This window comes from Podarcis erhardii (assembly GCF_964252035.2).
Source record: "Podarcis erhardii genome assembly, chromosome: 15".
Classification (NCBI taxonomy): Eukaryota; Metazoa; Chordata; class Lepidosauria; order Squamata; family Lacertidae; genus Podarcis; species Podarcis erhardii.
In genome coordinates, this window is record NC_138505.1 from 8729047 (window position 1) to 8750461 (window position 21415).

At 50.5% G+C, this 21415-nt stretch overlaps 1 protein-coding gene across 17 annotated transcripts in view; it reads right to left on the bottom strand.

Moving 5' to 3' along the window:
* TPM3 (tropomyosin 3) overlaps positions 1-21415 on the bottom strand; it is a gene marked incomplete at its 3' end in the record, with an annotated part of 75574 nt that overhangs the window by 46515 nt on the left and 7644 nt on the right. For 7 of the 17 annotated variants that reach the window (XM_081841272.1, XM_081841267.1, XM_081841271.1 and 4 more), the window contains exon 2: positions 21281-21406. In XM_081841272.1, coding sequence (XP_081697398.1) covers positions 21281-21406 — 126 coding nt within the window. Of the gene's footprint in view, positions 1-11029; positions 11253-21280; positions 21407-21415 lie in introns of those variants that run through there. The other 10 variants (XM_081841280.1, XM_081841276.1, XM_081841264.1 and 7 more) reach the window with 4 other exon arrangements.

Sequence of the window (21415 nt, forward strand, 5' to 3'; positions counted from 1 at the left end):
TGGAATTTAGATTAAAAAAAAAAAAGTTCAGCATTTGGGCAACAGCCCCAGCTATTGAGTTTCCAGCACACAACATCTGTGCAACACCCTGCGCTTGCTTCAAGCAGCCAGAATGGAGACGCAGTACAATTCTGCCTTGGGGCTCTTCAGATTATTATCGCAACAAGCCTGCATGCAGCCACAGGTCAGTGCAATGCCCACGAGCCTCAGCGACGCAGGAGGGGGCCAGAAGGCAGAACCCGGGACCTGATTGCTTGAGAACAGGACTGCCTGCGATCAGATTCAGAAGAGCTTTCAAGTGCCGCATGACCAGATGCCTCTCTGACGCCCAGCTGCGTCTGAAGGCCAGAAACTCCGAGGAACGACAACGTGGGTGATCTGGGTGGGTCAAAGGAAATTCTTGAGAGTTTCCCACCCACATTGATGTGCTGTCCCCCTCTACTCCACGGTTCCCCCCCCTCCAAAAAAAAATCCATCAGCTTCCATCTGGGATCCACCACAAAGCCGGGTCACCTAGCAGCCCCCTCTGCTCACTCGCCCACCTCAAAGGATTCCTCTTCCTTGGCGGTCAATTAAAAGGGTGTGCACAGCGTTATTTGGCAAGCGTTTCTTTGAGATTTTTATCGACACTCTGGAGGATTAGGGAACCCCATACTTCTCACTTAGAGAAGTAAAATACAAAGCAGTATAGAAATGAAAAATAATATTAAATTCCATTTAAAAATAAAATGGCGCCTGGACATTCTGTTGTGGTGCATGTAACCCAAGTTTAAGATGTCATTTCGAGATTATCTTATGTATCTGAGTTTCTGTTCTGCATAAAATTCAAATGAAATAGATCGGGCTATAAGCACATTTGCAGACCTAAGTTACTGGTTCGCTGCCGCAAGATATGGAGAGAGATGCCCCTCTCCAAAGAGGGAATCGCTTGCCTGCCACAACTCATGAATGGCTTGCCTGCCACAACAGCAAAACAAAACCTCCACAGAAGAAGGAAGTGTACCACTGAATGCTAGGAAGCTATTGGGTCTGTTTGTGGCCTTTCTAAAAGCATGAATGGAAGGCCTGCAATGTTAGAAACTCAGATATATAAGCTAGGTGCCAAATGGCTCCTGAAACCAGGGTCACAGTCGCCAAAACGGAGTGTCTAGTTGCCATTTGGGGGAAAGACGGCTCTAAAGTCTTGGTTTTTCAAATGAGGGACTGACTGGGATTGATTCTCAGTTAAACATCTGGCTAGTTCAGATGACAACCATAATCTAGGTTAAGAGCTTAGAGAACTTGAAGAAGAAAAGCCCCTTGATCCAGGGACAGTCCACATATATATATGGGCCTATTTCGACCTCTTTTTCTTAATGGTGACGTGGACCATTCATAACGTAGGGATATTCTTCACAACCATGAGAAGGCAGAGGGGTGACGTAAGTGAAGACAAGAGACAACCATTAGCTATAAGGTTGTTCACTGCTCCTGCTTAGGCTGCACAGAAATAAACATTTTGATTCCTGAAATTCATTCTGATTGTGCAAATAAAATATAACTGATAGAATTCTGCAGGATGTGTTGCTAGTGTGCGAAAACAGTCAAGATCCAGTGATCCCCAGGGATGGAGATGTCAGGCGCCATCCTGGTGCCCAGGCATCTTCACTTGTTCGCAAGTTGCCGATAGCTAGGTGCAAAATGCGCCTGACTAATTTCGAACACTGATGGCCTGGGAACAGAGGATGTGAGACTAGAAGGACCTGTGGCTTGGATTCATCAGGGTTCTTGCCATGTTCTGTCAGGGATGCCCCACTCACTCTGCTATTACAGTATCATCAAAGTTATTACCTGCCCTTCACCAGCATGTCCCAGGACATGTTACAAAATTTTTTTAAAAATCACATTTTTTAAAGTTAAAAAACTGAATTAAAAGCATAGTACAGTCACAGGACGGCCCTGAAAACACATCTCAGACATGAGGATAAAGAGGTACGTCTTCAGCATTTGCCAAAAGTTGGTTCCACAGTGAAGAGGGAATTTCACAACTTGGGGGCTGCCACAGTGAAGGCCCTCTGCTGTGCCACCACCACCCAGACTACTGAGGGTCACACAACCACCAAGAGGGTTCCCTTTGCAGAGCTTAACATGCAGGAGAGTCTGTAGGTAAAAAGGCAGTCTTTCAGATATTTGGGGCCCCAAACACTAACATTGGGTACCTTGAACTGGGCCTGCAAACAGAACTGGCAGCCACAAACAAGGGGAGACTCATAAACAAGGCCGTATCGTACCCCGCGGGAGATTTATGTTCTCTTCTGCCAAACCTTGGCTCTCCCCTGCGGTCATTTCACCAAAGTTAGGCATCTCCCGGTGACCAGGCTGCTGTGCAACTGGGCTGCTCTCAGCTAGCTTGAAAGGAAGGCTGGGGGTGTGTGTGCAAATGGCCAGATAGCTGCCTCCTTCCCCAGACTAGCTGTCTCCCTTGTTCAGATGCCATAAATCTTCACTCTTGGCTACAGACCTGCTGAGAAGTTACTTTTCCAGCAAGGCGACTCATCCCAGACCAGGAAGCCAGTGGGAGGTGGGGGGAAAGAGAAAAAGAGATGGATTATATGCATTTACTACCTAGATTTTTTTGGAGGGTGCCAAGTGGTTTAAAAGCTACCTTTCTGGGGGGGATTTCACACTTTTATCCGCTAAGAGGGAAGTCAACTTGAGAACAGAAAGGCCTCTGTGCCAGCTTCAGCAAGTTAAGAACTTGGAGGTATAAAAAACTTATAGGGAGGATTTTTTCTTAAGGGTATTAAAGCCTCGGCTGTTAATCCAGACCAGTTAGCTCAGCAATCCTTGCAATGAATTAGCCAGCGAGCCAGGGATCAAGAGTCGATTGACAAGGCATCGCATGGACACAGGCAGATGGTGACATGGAGATTTTAGGGCTGAAGCTCAGCCTTGCCAGCCAGGTGCCATCCCCACCCAAAAAATAAGATGTTATGGACTGCAAGTCCTATAAGTCCCAGCCGACACAAGCTGCAGTTACAGCAACTGAAGCAGGAGCTTGAAACTTGAGGGTCCTGTTCCAAACTGGAACGGGGACTTGCAATTCCAAAATAACAACAGCCCTACCGCAGCAGTTTCTAAGGTAGCCCCGGGTGAAAAGCCAAGCACTAGCATCCATTTGCAAGGTATCTGGTTTCCAGCTGCCACCTACCCCACACCCAGAAACACTAAAAATATAGAGGGGCAGAATATGCCAAATGAGCTCAGCCTCTATTTAAACTTTTTTTTTTTTAGGTTTCTAGTCCCTATGGGCACTTGGAAGAGTTTTCACGTGAGGCTCAGAAAGGCGACTAGAGAAGCAAAGGGCTTCTGAAAGTCAACGGGAGTCTCCACCTAACAGCCGTGTTTTTATTTCAGAAGTGGCTACTTATCCACCTCCCAGGATTTTGCCTAAGGTGCCAACGCAAGACTCGAGATGTTTGCTGAGCTTGCTGACGTAGACTCCATCTGCCCCGGTAAAGTGGCGCAATACTGCTTTAAAACGGTCGTGGCTTCCCCCCCCAAGAATCCTGGGAACCGTAGTTTTAGTGTGCTGAGAGTTGTTCGGGGATCCCCCCTGCTCACGTCACAGAACTACATTTCCCATAATCCCTGGGAAGAGGGTTTGGCTGTTAAACCACTCTGGGAATTGCAGCTCTGGGAGGGGAATAAGGAGCCTTTCCTAGCAACTCTCAGCATCCTTAAACTGTAAAACTCCCAGCATTCTTTGGGGAAAGCCATGACTGCTCAAAGTGGTATCATCCTGCTTTAAATGTACAGCTTTAAGGGTGTTTTTGTTTTTTTACAATCAAGTGGTATATAGCTCTTACAAAATAAATTAAATGTACAGCGCAGAAGGGACCATATTCTATTACCTTAAAAAATGGACCAAGCCTGAGAACCTTATGCTACCTTCTTTCTATTCCAAGGGGCATAAGAATGTGAAGTACATAGGAAGGGGCCCTTCGGAATGAGGCAGGAAGCCCATCTATTCCAGCATCCTGGCTCCCCCAGAGCAGCCTGATTTATTCAGGAAGTCCACAAAGCAGGATATAAAGGCAATAACCCCCCTCCTGCCTTCGTTTCCCAGCAACTGGTATTTGGAGTCATGCTGCCTTTAATCCTGGAAGCAGCAAACATTCATCGTGACTAGTAGCTATTGATAGCCTTTAAAAAAAAACAACAGATTTTCATTTGCACGTCAATATACACTACACAGTTATCTATGAAAAGGGGCTGAGATGTTAATATCACAAATCGGAAATGGATTATTTTATTAATTCTAATCTGAAAAGCATTTGTGTCACCCAATTTAGGGATATTAAAATATTTAAAATACAACCCAAGCATGCTATAAAGGAGCCACTTCCAGGCAACAGAAATACAGTCGATTCCTTTCAGAGATCTTAAACTCTTTCTTGGCATCTTGAGTTACTAAGCTCCAGCTGTTTATAAACATCTGCATATCCTTCTGTAGCTACAGTCACTAGAGTTGGTTTTATTATAGACATGGTTGCATGTCCAGCATCACACTCCAAGCAGATCCATTGAAATTGATGGACGTGACTAACCTGGGTCTGTTCATTTCAATGGCAGCACTTATCAGATCTCCTTATCTCCCATGCCAACAAATGTCCGACCTTGCCAGGCTTTCGACATTTTCAAAACGGAGGACATCCTCTTGTCACAAGTGTCAGCTAGAGAGAGATTTCTTCACACTAAGCATACACTGCCTGAATTCCATCAGCTACCAAGATTTGTATTTTTTAAACTCAAGGCTCCTTGCCCTCAGTGTTTTGAAGCCAGACCAGCGATGCCCCAGAAGGAGTTTTGTTTTTTTACAGCAGAGGGATAAAGATTCAGTTCCCTATCTGTTTCCTTATTGCTCCCAGGCAGGCGGAAACTGGGTTCTGCAAAATACATTTGCACTTATCTGAGCTTATAAAAAAAAGGGAAGTGAGCACGCAAGCAAGCAGCAAGAACGAAGAAATTCAACGGGGAAGCGGCCAGCATGAAGAAAAATTATTACCTGCGATAAAAGGGATGGGCAGGCAATTAAGGAGAGTCTCATGCTGCAAGACAGATGCACTTTAGAGCCAGTACCTAAGCACCCTTGAAGATAATCTGGTGTTAGAAACCAGCTGTGAGCAGTATCTGGTTTCCTGAACAGCAGCCCTGACAAAGAGACAAGGCAGGCCTTGGTACCAGCCAGCACAGCCATTTGCTGCCCTATCAGCCAACAAAAGCAGCCAGCTGTGGCCCAGAGCAAAACCAAGGCTCCCAGGCCTATGGTGCAAAACTACACAGATCACCCAATGATTTATATCTCGTTCATCCTGACAACCCAATATCTGCGTCTTTGGGTGATCTACATTCTCAAGGAAAAGGGGGAGAGGGAAGGAAAGCTCACCAGAAGCTCCCACAGAGCCTTCTTTCGTTCCTCAAGAGAGGTCAAGTTAGAGTAAGTTAGTTTGCAGCCCCTCTGCTCCAAATGAAATATCTAGGGGCCTTTCAATACTGTTTTGCATGCGCAAAAATTCAGAGGCAGACACACTGCTTCATTTCCAATCAGGACACGACCCATGGCTTCCTGCTGAAACCCTGTAACTTTTCATGCCACAGCTGAGACTGGGATAGCTCTGTTGGTATGCCTCATGAGTTCGAGCCCCACATTGGGTTAAAGATTCCTGCATTGCAAAGAATTGGATCCATCATGATCCGTTCAACTCTAAATTCTGACTGCTCCAGGGATTGTGGTGCGTTGGACTAGACACCCCTTCCAACTCTACAATTCCATTACTTTTTTGGGGGGGAGAGTCCCACTTTTCTTACACCCCTCCAGATGACAAGAACACGGCAACATTGGGGAAACATTGCAGGACTACCAATGCAGCAGAATGACTTCTGAGGAGGTTCGGTGTAAATCCACCTCTATTGCACTACTGCAGCATTGACGACAAGTTGCACAATACATGCCCCCCCTCCAAGTCTGGAGGGACATCCTAGAGCAGCCTTTCTCAACCTGTGGGTCCCCAGATGCTGTTGGACTACAATTCCCATCACCCCTGGCTAGCAAGGCCAGAGCTCAGGGATGATGGGCGTTGTAGTCCAACAACATCTGGGGATCCCCAAGTTGAGAACCGCTGCCCTAGAGGATACTCACCCATTGTAGCCTCCACCCATCATCATGGAGGCAAAGCAGAGATTGCCAGGGGAAGATGACCCCTTGCTTTTGGATTCAAGGGACACAAAGCTGGTCAGCCCTGGCCATCACTGCCCATAATGGCTGCTGCTGGGGCTGCTGGGAGTTGGAGTCCACAATGTCTGGAGGGCTGCCAGGCCGAGTGAAGGGCTGAACTACACACCACGGGGGAGTTCTGCGAATGGATCAATCTATGTCAGAGCCGGGGGGGGGGGGGGGAGGCGCAGGTCTGGATAAGCTATCTCTGCAAGATCCAGAGCACTGCCCAGCTTTTACCAGCGATCACAATTCCCTCCAGCAGGGCGGGCCTGCCTCTCCCCCCACCAGCCTAAACTGCCTCATTTCCTGAGCAGGAAGCAGAAGGGCCACCCCACTGCATCCAGGAGATCCCTCTTGGAGGCGGCTTTCCGGGAAACGCCTTTCAAAGGAGATCTATTGTGGAGAGACCCCTTGGCCTCACTCTCAGAGGCCCTTTATCCAAGACTCACGAAGCTGAAGCACAAAAGGGGAGCAGCCCTGAAGGATTGCAGCCCACATCATGCCACCAGGAAACTTTGCCCTAGGCCAGCCCTAATATTTCCCCCTGCCTCCCCGCCCCCAAACTGGCTACTGATGTTCTGCCCTGCAGGCAAATTCAGGAATGGGGAAGGAAAGCAAATATTGATACAGAACTTAACAAAGACTATCCTTCGGCATTGCTGTGTAAGCCTCTAAGCAACGGCTTGTCTCTTTGTATTTTCATATCCATTTATGGGTAGTGTGGGTTGCTTGATTAAAAAAAACCCAACTTAAAGTCAAATGTCTGCACAAACAGGAAGGTGTTTAAAGAAGGAAAAAAGACGGGAGGCCTTTTATCTGCCCCACGTGTCCATGGATTGTATTCCATGCCAACCCTACTAAGAGTAGACCCATTCAAGTGAATGAACATGACTACATAGAGCTCATTCTTTCCAATAGGTCTACAGCCCTCTGATAATAATTGAGGGTTTTGGGGGGGGTACTTTCTTGTATTCTATTATTGATAGCTACCTTAAGTAATGCATTTAGGCACTCAAAAAGAAAGATCACAAACACACTATGGGAAAAAACACAGACACACCCCAGCATCTACCCAGAATTCCTCACTGGTTTGCACCACACATTATTCCCCACCAAACCTATGCCCCACTTAGGATAGGACTTGGGGTCTCTTCTGGTTCCTATTTGCAGGGGGGTGCATTTCTGAGCCCAAGGGCCATATCCCCACATGGGCAATCTTCCAGGGACCACACACCAGTGGACAGCTTTGCACACAAAATTGAGAGGTTTCTAAACACGCACCTATACATCTCTCTCCAACCAAGCCAATAAGAACGATCACCATTTAAGGACACATTTTCAGCAGGGTAAAGCAGCCAGGGAGGGTCACCAGATCGGACTGGACAGGGGCGTGGCACTGGAGCACCAAGAGGAGAGGCCAGAGGTTCCTCCTCCATAATCTACTGCCTATTCAAGGCTCCCAGAATAAGAAAGGACAGGGTGACTTTATGTTCTTGTCTCAAAGTCTCTGCCTTATATAGAACCGGGTGCCTTGCAACAGAGCTCTGGGGTTTCCCCGCACTCAACGTCTTCCCCAGCCTCTGTTACCTAGCGCTCTTCAACTGGAAACGCCAGGATTCCAACCTCATAAGTGCCTGCTGGATCAGGGCCAAAGCCCCATTTAGTCCAGCATCCTTGCAGAGGCCGCCTAGATGCCTGTGGGGAACCCTGCAGCCAGGAACCAACCGAGCACACGGGCCCTCCCCGCTCTTGTGGGTTCCAGAAATTGGTATTCAGGTACCATGGAGGAAGAGGAAAGCAAGAGCTCTGCTGCCAAGTTGTGGGCACACCCTTACGCTCAGCAAGGTTGATGCTGGGCACCATTGGCCTCAATTCACCCACAATTCTTTCCTGGAGCTGCTCTGTCCATCTGGCCGAGAGCACCCAACCCCTCCCCTGCAAACCTAGGTATTTTGCAGCCTCTGATCTTCACACACAATATAATTAAAAGGCACGGGGTTCACAACAAGATGTAATATTGCAAGCTTTTTAATAAAAGAGCGCTCATTGTTCCTTGCTTGGGAAAATGAGAGGGGGCTGTTGTTGCCACGCCCTGCTTCGGGGCTTCCTAGTATACCTTTGCACTATACATCAGAGTGACAGGGAGGAAAAGAGAGAAGAGCTGCCCTACAGCAAAACAGAACCTCCAGGTGCAGAGGCAGTCTACCCATGAATATCAGGCACCAGGAACAAAACAAAAGGCAGGCAGTGGCTTTCTCTGGATTGCCTGGCGGGATCTATCCAGCGTCCATCGCAGGAAACGAGATGCTGGGCAGGAAGGAGCCTTGGCCTAACCCAATACGGTTCTTCTGGAAGAAGGAGGCAGGACAGCTCCATACAGAACCTCCAAGCTCAAAGGCAGTTTATTTCCGAACACCAAAAGGCTGAAAATGAGCAATGGGGGGGGGGCGGTTGCCATCACCTTCACCATTCATTCGTGACCTTTCCAGTTGGGACTGTGCTCTGATCAGACACAACAGTCCTTATGTTCTTGAGAAAGAGGATGGCCAAGAATGTAACCACCATGGCAGTACATAGTTAAAACTATGGAGCCCGTTCCCACAGGAGGCAGTGATGGCCACCAACCTAGACTGCTTTAAAAGAGGATTAGGCACATTTGCAGAGGACAGAGCTGTTGATGGCTACTAAACACAACGGCTATGCTCTGCCCGCACACTTGGAAGGCAACAATGCTTCTGAAAACCACTTGGTGGGAACCACAGGAGGGGAGAGCGGCTCTTGTGCTCAGGGGCTGTTTGCGGACATCCCACAGGCATTTGGTTGACCACTGAGAAGACAAGATACTGGGGCAGATGGGCCCCTGGTCGGATCCAGCAGGCTGCATGTTCTGATAGTCTCAGGCTGCCTAGTGTTCAGGGAGCAGTAAACATGCATCACCTTCCTCCTTGGTAAGGGGCTTCTAGAAGCAGCTAATTACGAGACCAAGAGGGAAGAAAACAGGGGACCATACCACTGTTTGGATGCTAGACTTTCTACCCAATCCAGTGGGAATCTTATACTGCGCAGCTCACAGCCGCAATGGTTAAATAGGAGCCTCCCACGTTTCAAGGCAGAATACCACCAAGAAATTTTTTAAAACACCAGTCGCTAGGGGATTAAAAAAACAACAACAGGAAAGGAACTCTTGCCTTCATCAACCCCTCACTCAAGGGCTCCCCAGAGGCATCCTGCAAGAGCCACAGCTGGATGATGGGATCTCTCTGGAGTGGCCCATCAAAAGCTCTTCTCAGGCTTTCGTAAGTGTGATGGCTCCATTTTAGTTTCCTGGCAAGACCACTGAGCTACTTCCCTATGTGAGGAAAGACTAAAACATCTGGGGCTTTTAAAGGAGGGGTGTATGGCAGAGGTGCATAAGATTACATACATGGTGTGGAGAAAATGGATAGGGAAGAAAACTAATCCTAGAATCTGGGAAGGGAGTGTCAGTCAATGAAGCTGGAGAGATTCAGGACAGCCCAAATGAAGGAGTTCCTTCGCTCAGTAGGAAATCTGCTGCCACAAGATGCAGCGACACCCACCAACTTGAAAACAAAAATAGATGAGTTCATGGAGAATAAGGCTAGCAATAGCCACTACCCATATGGACTATGTGCCAGCTTCAGGATTAGACGCAGTAAGCTCGTTCATAAGGCTTTTTGGGGTTCACATATTAGGAGAAGGCCTCGGAGTTTCCTGCAAAGCATCTGATGAGGAGCTGCAGAGGCAAGATGGGTGGATGGGAAGGATGCAGAGTTAAATGGATCCTTGGCTCAACCCAGAACAGATCTTCTTACGAGCAGAGCCGTGGCTCAGCGGCAGAGCATCTGCCTTGCATGAAGAAGGTCCCAGGTTCAATCCCCAACAGGCACCTCCAGGTAAGGTCACAAAAGACTCCCTGCCCGAAATCTGCCGCCCTTGGGTGTAGACAACACTGAGCTAAATGGACCAATGGCTCAGTAGGCCATTCCGATGTTTCCCAAACAGAGCACCCATGTGTAGGAGCAGCCTACCCTCAGAGGACGAGGCCTGGCAGACAATTGGGACTCCAGCCCAACCCTTACAGGGTCTCCAGCTGCATCACTGTGGGAAACCTGGAGCCCATGCCTGATGCCTTAAAGGTAAAGGTACCCCTGACCATTAGGTCCAGTCGTGACCGACTCTGGGGTTGCGGCGCTCATCTCGCTTTATTGGCCACGGGAGCTGGCGTACATGGTCATGTGGCCAGCAGGACTAAGCCGCTTCTGGCGAACCAGAGCAGTGCACAGAAACGCCGTTTACCTTCCCGCCGGAGTGGTACCTATTTATCTACTTGCACTTTGACGTGCTTTTGAACTGCTAGGTTGGCAGGAGCCGGGACCGAGCAACGGGAGCTCACCCCGTCGTGGGGATTCGAACCGCTGACCTTCTGATCGGCAAGTCCTAGGCTCTGTGGTTTAACGCACAGCGCCACCCGCGTCCCTTACTGGAAGAAGAAGCATTGATGGAGAAGGACCATGGCTCAATTTCAGTGGGGTCCTCTCTGAGGGGAACTCAGACGGGCCTCCGAATTAATCCTGCTGGTGGCCTAAAGCAGCGAAGGGCAGGGCAAGGCTTGAGAGCCACTTTGGCCAAGCGCAGAGGGTTCTGGGAGAGTGGCCAAGCGCAGAGGGTTCTGGGTAGCAGCTGCTGCCCTCCCTGGCCCCGGCCCCGGCCCCGGCCCGCCCGTCCCCCCGCGGCGCCCCCTCGCCCTACCTGCTCCCGGGCGCGGCGCTCGGCCTCCGCCTCCCTCTGCAGCCTCTCGGCTCGCTCGTCGGCCTCGTCGGCGTGCTGCTGCAGCACCTGGATCTTGCGCTTCACCGCCTCGATGGTGGTCGCCCCGGCCATGGCCACAGACTTGCCTGCTTCTCCTGCCCCGGCCCGCCCCTGCTCTCCACTCCGTCCGCGCCGCCGCCGCCGCTCCCGACAGCCCCCGCGCCCCGCCCTGAAATACCCGGGAGGCGGCGCCCCCTCCCGCCTTCTCGGTGACGTCACGCGGCCGCCTAGGGCCCCGGATGAAGGCGGGGCCGCCGCCACCGCCTCCCTGCCCAGCTGCAGGGTTGCCATGGCAACGGGAGCAGGCCGCCAAGCCAGTCTCGGTTTAAAAAAAAAAAAGAGAGAGAGAGAAAACCTCAGCATCCTCCTCCATTCGCTCCGCCACACCCACCGCCAGCCCTACCACAAAGGGGGAAAGCAGTGGGGGCTCCTCCAGTGGGGCTGGCCCCTTTGCAAGGGAGGGTGGGAGGCAAGAGAACCCTCCCAGCCCCCTTTGTAGGCCGGTTGAAAAGCAATGGGGGTCGCCTGCCAGTGAAGGGCCCATCCCAGTGAAGCCTGCATGCTGCAGATGCACCTCAGAAGTGTCTTTAGCTGCTGGATCAGGCCAGCGGTCCATCCTCTCCTCACACTGGCCAACCCAGATGCCGCTTGCCGCTGAAATCCATGGGGTTTTGCTTCCAAGGGAAAGTAGGGGCCGGAGCAAGTTGGAAGCCCATCTGGGCGGCCCCGCAGGATCCCCCAGCCGTGTCTGTCGTAGACCTCAAAGCATTCCTGTGATTACCATTCACGAGCTGCAGCAGCCTGGAAAGTCTAAGAACATAAGAAAGGCCTGCTGGATCCAGCCAAGGCCCCATCGAGTCCTGAATCCTGTTCTCAGATTGGCTGAAGAGTTGCTGTGGCAAACCCAGAAGCACAAAAGCATTCTCCCCTGCGGCAGTTTGCAGCGAACATGGAGGCAGAGCCGAGCCATTGTGGTTGGTGGCCACCGGCATGGATTTGTCCAATCCCCTTTTAAAGCCATCCAAGTTGGTAGCCGTCACTGCCTCCTGCAAAAGCAAATCCCAGTGCCATTTGAAGAAGCCCCTTCCTTTTATCTGTCCCAAATCTCCCAGCATTTAGCTTCATTGGACACCCACAAGTTATAGTGCTTAAACACGAACTGAATTTCATTTCTTCCCCATCCCTAACAGGCTTCAGCCCAACCATTCTCCCAAAGCATGATGTGCTAACCATCACACACACACAGTTTTTTTAAAAAGCTTTTTGGCCTTACTAATTCCTCTGACCTTTCCCATCCACTCCTGCATGTTGGCAAATCTGCTACCATAAAAGAAGGGGGTGGGGAGTTAGGAACCTAGGCCTGAAGACTGCAAGGACAACTAGGTACATATATGGGCACGAGAGATCCAAACTCAACCTTTGCAAAACAGCATCTGGGGTTTTTACTGGGAGATGAAGCAAGGCTGGGAAACATTCCATTCCAGTGAGGTCTTTCTTCTCACTCACTCATGCACGCATGCACACACATACATCGCCCTCTTACAAGCCTGCTCCCCCTTTCCCTGATCAATGGGAGATCTGAGACTCTAGTTTCCAGATGACTTTACTGCCAGTTATGGCTGTGGGTTACACATATTTGACCAAGTGGCATTTGCCTGGTGCGTCAAGGCGCTGCGGGAACATCCAGCTCTAATTTCTATGCCATTTCCCTTGGAACAAGGCGATGCAGCCGGTTTTAGAGCACGCTCTCTGCCCTGCTAGCTAGAAATAGTTGTGTAGAAGCACCCTTATCAAACTCTGCAGGCCTTTCCTGGCTGAAAACTAATAAGGAGAGTTTTCGTTTCAGCAGACAAGAACGGCGCAGGCTTGATCCCACTGCTGCCTCCGGGCGCAAGACTGAAATGAAACACGAAATAACTTAAACAGCCGGGTGACACTCCTGTTTCAAAATCTGGATTCAGTATCTTGAGGATGGGAATGGAATTGTGAATAAGAACCTGAGAAGGTAAAAAGTTCTATTGGATCAGACCAAACGTCTGTCTAGGCCTCCAGCCTTGGAACCATAAGAAGAACCTACTGGATTGGGCCAGTGTTCCACGTAGTCCGTCACCCAGCACAGTGGCCATCCAGATGGTCTCAATGGGTCTCAACCCACAAGCAAGACCCACACACAGGAGCCAGTCCCCCTCTGACTGGCAGTCAGCAGCCTTACTGTCTCTGAGTGCAGAAGAATGGCACAGCCATCAGATCTAGCAGCCATTGAAGCAACGTAGGAAGCTATGTTACATTCATTGTAATGCCTAGCAGCGGTTTTCTGGGGTTTCACACAGGAGTCTTCCCCACCCCTACCATGAGATGCTAGAGACTGAACCTGGGGGGTCTTGACACGCCACTTAATTATGGTCTTTCCCTCCGTAAATAAAGCAAGATTCTAGTCCTTATCGTTCCAAGAGAAAGGCTGATTTAAATAGGAGCACACAAAGTGCTAAATGGACTAGTCAAGCCACTGGTACCATCTAACAGATTGAGGTTGAATCCTGACAAGACAGAAACACTGTTTCCAGGGACAGGGGAGAGACAAGGGGGGGGGGAGGATTCCCTGGTCCTGAATGGGTTAACACTGCCCCTAAATGACCAAATGTGCAGCCCGAGAGTAGTTTTGGAGGTGCAGGTCATTTCTGAGTCCATCTGGTACACCGGCTGAGACTGTCTCATCAGAGGTACATGCTCTGGTTATGTCCCACTTGGACTACTGCAATGTGCTCTACATGGGGCTACCTTTGAAGGTGACTTGGAAACTATAAATAATACCCTCCTTCTGTTTCCAACACCTGGTAATCCGGAGGTACACTGCCTCTGACAATGAAGGAGCAAGATTCACCTTCCTTGGAATTTTTTAAAAAAAGTTACTAGTCCTTATTGTTCCGTGAAGATCCGCTTGGGGAAATGGTGGGTTTGAACCTGAAGAGTCCCAGATGTCAGAGGGCTGCGCTTCATATAGCTCCTTGCAACTTCTCCACTATACCAGAAAAGGGGAGCGGGGTAATCAAGCAATAGTAGCCTTGAAAAAAAATCAGAATAAGTTATGCAAAATAGATCAAATTGTGCAAATCACATTTGCATAACATACCCAGGGCGCAGAATTCAACTATTGTTGCTGAGCATGGAATAGTGATGCAGAATTTTGATTTCATTTCATTTTCTAAAAGGTCGGCCCATGGCTAACAAAGCCTTAAGTGTGGGGGGCACATAGCATTCCTTCCTTGAGGTATCTGCCTCTCTCTACCTCCCACCCCCACAGCGTCTCAATTTAGCCCTTCAGCCGTAAATCGGCCTGGGGGATGAGCAGCCATCTGGAGTCGGTTGGAGGAAGTCTCGGGAATCTCTCCCGCAAAGCCTTTTTGGCACCCGTCACTCCTTCCTCCTTCCAGCGGGGTCAGCATACCGATCCTGACTTTGCAATTAGCACCCAAGGAGTGCTGAGCATTCCTTGGCACCAAGGCCCGGCTTCTGAGGTTACTCTCACCCTCCTGGAGCCCCCCTATGGGGCGTCTAAGTGGTTAGGCCGCTCAAGAAACTCGCAGCTAATGTTTCTTCTTGGGCCTTCCTCCCATGTGTTGACAGCCAGCCAGTACTGCACAGCAGATCTCAGAGAACAAAACCCTACAATCCCAAGCACTCCATATTTAAATTGCTGGGCCGCTTAATGGGATTGAAGGACTTTTTCCTCAGTAACTGTGGAGAAAGGGATGTGTTCTCTGGCCCCCTCTGCTGGGCACATGTGGGGAGGCAGGAACTAGCCGAATCAAGGTGGAGGCAGGAATCAATGATCTGAGACCCTTCATGTCCTGTTCATTGTGCATTCATGAGTATTTGTGCTCATGATGCTATTGCAGCAGTCATGCGTGATCCCGCTTTCAAAACTATTCGACCCCTGCAAGAGTTTTGGTGTGGACACACTGCTTTGTTTCCAATGGGTCCCATACCATCGTGCTGAAATCCTCTACATTTTTATACTGTACCACAAATATTCTGGCTACAGTAAAAGAACCCCCAACCCCAAGATAATGTGGAAGCATCTCAGAACAACTAATAAAGCAGAACAATGTGGAGATGATCCCATACCCTCCAACATTTCTCCGATGAAAATAGGGACGTCCTATTCCACAATGATAATAATCATAGAATCATAGAATGGTCTTTAAGCAGAGGCTTGACAACCATATGTCAGGAGTGCTCTGATGGTGTTTCCTGCTTGGCAGGGGGTTGGACTCGATGGCCCTTGTGGTCTCTTCCAACTCTATGATTCTATGAAATCATAATACTTTTGTTATTTATACTCAACTGGGTTGCCGCAGCCACTCTGGGCGGCTTCCAGCATATATAAAAATATTTTTAAAATTAAAAAAAAATCCCTATACGGCCTTCAGATGTTTTCTAAAGGCTCAGGGGTTGCATAATTCCATTCCCTCTAACATTTCTCCGATGAAATTAGGGCCATCCTAAGGAAAGGAAGGACATTCTGGGATCAAATAAAAAACTGGGACAGTGTCTGTAAATCTGGGACTGTCCCTGGAAAATGGAGGCACTTGGAGGATCTGTGATCCAGAATAAATCTGCTACAGATGCACTGCTGTTGCGTCGTCAGTGATGAGCCAGTGGGCAGTAGCGGTTTGAGTGTTGGACTAGGCCATGGGTAGGCAAACTAAGGCCTGGGGGCCGGATGTGGCCCAATCGCCTTCTCAATCCAGCCTACAGAAGGTCCGGAAATCAGCATGTCTTTACATTAGAATGTGTCCTTTTTATTTAAAATGCATCTCTGGGTTATTTCTGGGGCATAGGAATTTGTTTATTTCCCCCCAAAAAATATAGTCCGGCCCCCCACAAGGTCTGAGAGACAGTGGACCGGCCCCCTGCTGAAAACGTTTGCTGACCCCTGGACTAGGCCCTGGGAGAGACCAGTGTTTAAATCCCTGCTCAGTCATGAAACTCACTGGGTGACCTTGGGCCAGTAGAAGGTCACCCATGCAGAGATGCAGCCCCGAGGCACAAACTACCCCCTAAAATTTGCCCAGTGCTGCAGCATACACTTTCTCATGCCCCAATCTACTGGCGGCCACCAACTTGGATGGCTTTCAACGAGGCTTTCAATCCATAGAGAATAGTGAGACGATCAGTGGCCACAAAGCCTGATGGCTATATTGTGCCTCCAAAGTCGGAGGCAAAATACCGGTAGGGAGAGTAGTTCTTGTGCTCAAGTCCTACTTTTGGGCTTCTCATTGGGGCATCTGACTGGCTGCTGTGAGAACAAGATTCAAGACTAGATGGGCCATTGGTCTGTTTCACCAGCCAGGCTCTTCTTATGTTAACGGTAAAGGTAAAGGGACCCCTGACCATTAGGTCCAGTCGTGACCGACTCTGGGGTTGCGGCGCTCATCTCGCTTTATTGGCCGAGGGAGCAGGCGTACAGCTTCCGGGTCATGTGGCCAGCATGACTAAGCCGCTTCTGGCGAACCAGAGCAGCACACGGAAACACCATTTACCTTCCCGCAGGAGCGGTACCTATTTATCTACTTGCACTTTGAGGTGCTTTCGAACTGCTATGTTGGCAGGAGCTGGGACCAAACAACGGGAGCTCACCCCTTTGCGGGGATTCAAACCGCTGACCTTCTGATCGGCAAGTCCTAGGCTCTGTGGTTTAACCCACAGAGCCACCCGCGTCCCCTTCTTATGTTAGATGTGTCCAAATTTAATTTGGAGAAAGGGCCATCCCTCCACTCTCTAACTCCCTAACTTCTGATAGAGAACATAAAAAGTCACCCTAGTCAAACCATTGGTTCATCTAGCTCCAACTGTCTCCACTGACTGGTGGTGGCTTTCTGGGTGTCAGGGCAGGGTCCAATCCTTAACTTTGTATGTTTATAGGAATATAGGTTACCGTGAGGGAGTGCTCTTGCCTTCATGCTACCTTTGAAGGTGACTCGGAAATTAAACTAATCCAGAATGTGGCTGTCACTGGTGGCTGGGAGCAGCCACCAGGACTTTATAACAATGGTCCTAAAGGATCTACATTGGCTCCCAGTATGTTTTTGAGCCCAATTGAAGGTGTTGGTGCTGACCTTTAAAGCCCTGAACGGCCTCAGCCCAGTATACCTGAAGGAGCATCTCCACCCCATCGTTCTGTCCAGACACTGAGGTCCAGCTCCGAGAGCCTTCTGGCGGTTCCCTCCCTGCGAGAAGTGAGGGTACTGGGAACCAGGTAGAGGGCCTTCTCGGTAGTGGCGCCCTTCCTGTGGAATGTCCTCCCATCAGATGTCAAGGAGATAAGCAATTATCTGACTTTTAGAAGACATCTGAAGGCAGCCCTGTTTAGGGAAGTTTTTAGTGTTAGATTTTGTGTGTGTGTTTTAATATTTTGTTGGAAGCCGCCAAGAGTGGCTGGGGAAACCCAGTTGTGATGAGCAGCATGTATTAGTAGTCCCGTGGACTTCCTGAAAGAACCTGGCCACAGGATGCTGACCAGTGTCACACTCTAGCAGAGCTCCTCTTATGTTCTTCCCAGTGCTATTTTTCTAGAAAAAGAGGTGCCGGAGCTTACCATGAACTTGTTCTCTTAGCAGCAGCGTAGCGTAGGTTGTCAGCACCCGGGGCAAGGCAAGTAATTTGCGCCCCTAACCCCTAACCTGCCGCTGCTGCCAGCTTCTTCTTGCTGCTGCCTGGGCTGGGGTATTTACGGTAAGGTAGCCACGGCGACGGCGGCGGCGGGTCCGTGTCAGGTGATCTGAGGCGAGTTGCCGCTGGCGCTGCCGCCCAAACGACGCTGCTTGCCCGGAGGAGGGCAGAGAGGCGAGGAAAATGCAACATGGCCCAGCAGCTGCAGCGGCGGCGGCGGTGGCGGGGCTGTGAGGAGGGGCTGCCTGGCGCGCCCTCTGCAGCCCTGACACGCAGGGACCGCGGCGAGCGCTGAGAGCCGCTGCCTGCCGGACGCCTTCAGCCCAGCTCGTCGGTTCCGCGAGACATGGGGCTCTGCTACAGCCTGCGCCTGAGGCTCTTCGGCGACTCTGGAGGCGAGGCGGCGAGTGCGCCCCCCCAGATGTTGCACCCAGTGCGGCCAGCCCCCCCTGCACCCTCCCACACTATGCCACTGTCTCTTAGAATGCCAACAGCACCCACCTGAGAACTACTATACCTGAGCTCCGGCTGGGGGGGGAAAAGCCCTGGTTCTTACTCTGTTCTACCGAGTAGGATCCAGAAAAAGAAGCAATAGGTGGCAGGAGGTGGCAAAAGCTCAAATGTCCGTCAATTCCCCCCGCCATAGGCGATAAATCTGTACAGATAATCCCCTCCGAATGCCAAGTGGCAGCTGTTCCAGGCGCTGACAGCCCTTAGCTGCTTGACGGATGGGGCCAACCTTCGCAGGGGAGAAACTCGACGCCATTGTTTTCCTAGAGACTGCCACCAACAATGCAAGGGATAGGGAGTGTGGGGCAGGCTGGCGGGGAACTGCATAACTTTCCCAGCTCTTCCCCGGCCATTAGTGGGAGAGGGCCGGTTGGGTTTCCACTTATCCCAAAGTCCCGCCTGTCAATCTTGGGGCAGATTTGAGGCAAAACCCTTTCCTAAGGCGCAAGTGACTCAGAGTTTCCAGTTGCATCCCATGCACGAGATAATCCACTTTTAAGGAGAATTTATCGATGACCTGGGCAGGCAACGTTCTCTGTCCATCTCCCCATTTACAGGAACTGCCTGATGCAAACCGGGGCCATCAGTTCATCTACCTCAATATCGTCAACAGCAGGCATGCTGGTTCCCAAGGGCCACATTCCCCTTATGGGGAACTTTCCAAGGGCCACATGCCGGCAGGGGGCAGGGCCAGAGGCAGAAGTAAGCCGGTTTGTACACATAGTCACACACCCCTCTCTGTCCTCTCTGTCCTCTGTGTGGAAAAGCAGGATCAGAGTTCAAGGACATGTCCCAGCCAGGCAAAAATGCTCAGGGCAGGCGGGAGAAACAGGGCCAGTGAAGGGCCAGATAGGGCCACATTTGCCCCCCAGGCTTGTGGTTCCACACCCCTGGTCTACAAACTGGCACTGGCTGTCCCAGTCTTCAAATCGAGAGTCCCTGGAGATGACAGGGATTGATCCTGCGACCTTTTGCATGCAAGGCAAAAGCTCTACTGCTGAGCATGCCTTCCCATTAGTTTAGGACAGAGATTATGAGAAAATGGGAAAGAAGCATCCCCAACTTGGTGCCCTCCAGACGTTGCTGGACTCCTCAAAGATCAATGGATATGACTTTGTACAACAGACTCCATATGTTTCAACCATGCAGAACTCAGAGGTTCATGTACACCTGCATGTCTCTGTCTAACCGGGCAATCAGGAGCACTACCAGAGTTCAAGGACACGCTCCACCTGGGCCAAAACATTCAGAGCTGGGCTCGTGAGAGCGCCATGGCTTGGGGAGTTTCCCGAGGGCCAGGTGGAGTAGCCTGAAGGGCCACAGATGAGATTTCCCCACCCCCTGCTCTAAAAGAAAGCAAAGGAGACTCTCTTTGGCAAACACCTGCCTGCTTGTTCACCTGAATTCTCTCGTTGGTCGCCACAGGCGAGCAGCTGTTGCGGATACTAATAGCGTTCACGGTGTTAGATGGTAAGTTAAGCACTGTGGGCAACTGTGGAGCTGTGTTTGAGTTTTTAAGCATAGAAATTGCTGGGGAAAAACCCAGCAAGGGACAGTTGGTTCTCCGGGTAGCTCCTGGCGTTGTGCAAAAGTCAGCAGCGGTTTGGTGAGCCTAACCGCAACGTTTGCTGGAAAAGATAAGGTTATTTTCAGAACCCGAGTGTTTCCTTTTCCCTCGCTCTCCGCTCCCCACACTTTCTGCCTTTCCTGTCAAGAGGCCGGGAAATGGGGGGGGGGGGTCAATCTCCTTGCCAGCTCATTTCGCACCCTTGCACTGTGTGGCTTCCGGGTCGATTTGTCCTCAGGGTGGAGATGGGCAAACCCATCTATTTTGGTTCTTCTCCATTTCTCATTTTGCATATCTTATGTCTGTTTCTCCACATTTCCACGTCAGTTAGCAATTTTTTAAAAAGAAAAACCAGCGTTTTAGTGTGCATTTCTCTTAAAATATGCATTTTTGTGAGCAATTTCCTATAATACACACATTTTTCCCAAAGCAATTTACCCCTAACATAATGGACATAAGAAGGGTCTCCCCTGCCCTCCTTTCTTAAGGTCCTTTAGCGTTCATCCCCATTTGGGGCCAGCCAGCTCTTCAAAATCAAGAACAGGGAAAGTTGGTGCCCATTGGAGCTGGTAGGGCAGGAGTCGGGGAGCCTGACAGTAGGTGGCGCCAGAACCAATGACAGGCAGAGCCCACTAATTTTAACTTTGCCCCCATCCTTCTCCTCCCTGTAGAGCTCTGGAAGGAGCAACCCTGAGACTAAGAAAGAGGAGGAAAATGTCAGACAGGACCACCTCCCTCTCACCTTTGCAAGTAAGAAAGGTGCAGGTGGAGAGGGGCAGGCCAGGGGCAGAGCGAGGTTTATGGGGCAGTGCCCCATTTGCCCCAGCAGCTCAGCCTCTGTTGAAACCATAGCTGTCAACTTACAGATTTGAAAATAAGGGACCAGCAGCCTCGAAAATAAGGGATCAGCTGCCAAAATAAGGGACTTTCAGAGCACAGGTATGTTCAACTTCTGAGCCCCTCCGAGCCAAAGGCAGAAAGCCCAGCCAGCAGCCAAACGAAGCCTCAAGCGGTGGTTCCCACAGCACAGCAACCCGGCAAAGGGGATGCAGCAAGGTAAACCACCGTCACCTCTTTGCTGGGAAGCGCTGAGCAAAGTCGAGTCCCCAGGCAACGCGGCCGATTTGATCAGCACAAGGCATGCAAGCTGGCCGGCAGGGAGGGAGGGAGAGGAGCTGCTTCCTTTGAAACCCAGGAAATTTAAGGGACATCATCAATAAGGGACAGCAGCGGGACACGGTGCTGGGATAAGGGAGTTTCCCGCCAAATAAGGGACGGTTGACAGCTATGGTTGAAACAGGGGACTGCCCTTTGCCCAGCAGGACCCACAGCCATTCCAGCCACGTGATTTGGCCCTGCGAAAGTGCTGGGTGAAAAAACAGTCCTGCTTAGGGAGCACAAATTCAGAGAGGGGCATCCCTCCACCCCAGACCCATACATACGTCAGCAGCCTTCTTCTCCGCCAGCTCCAGCTTCTCCTGCGCATCTTTGAGAGCCTCTGAATATTTGTCCAGCTCGTCCTCCGTCCCTTTCAGCCTCTTCTGCATGGCGGCTAATTCATCTTCCAGCTGCAAAAT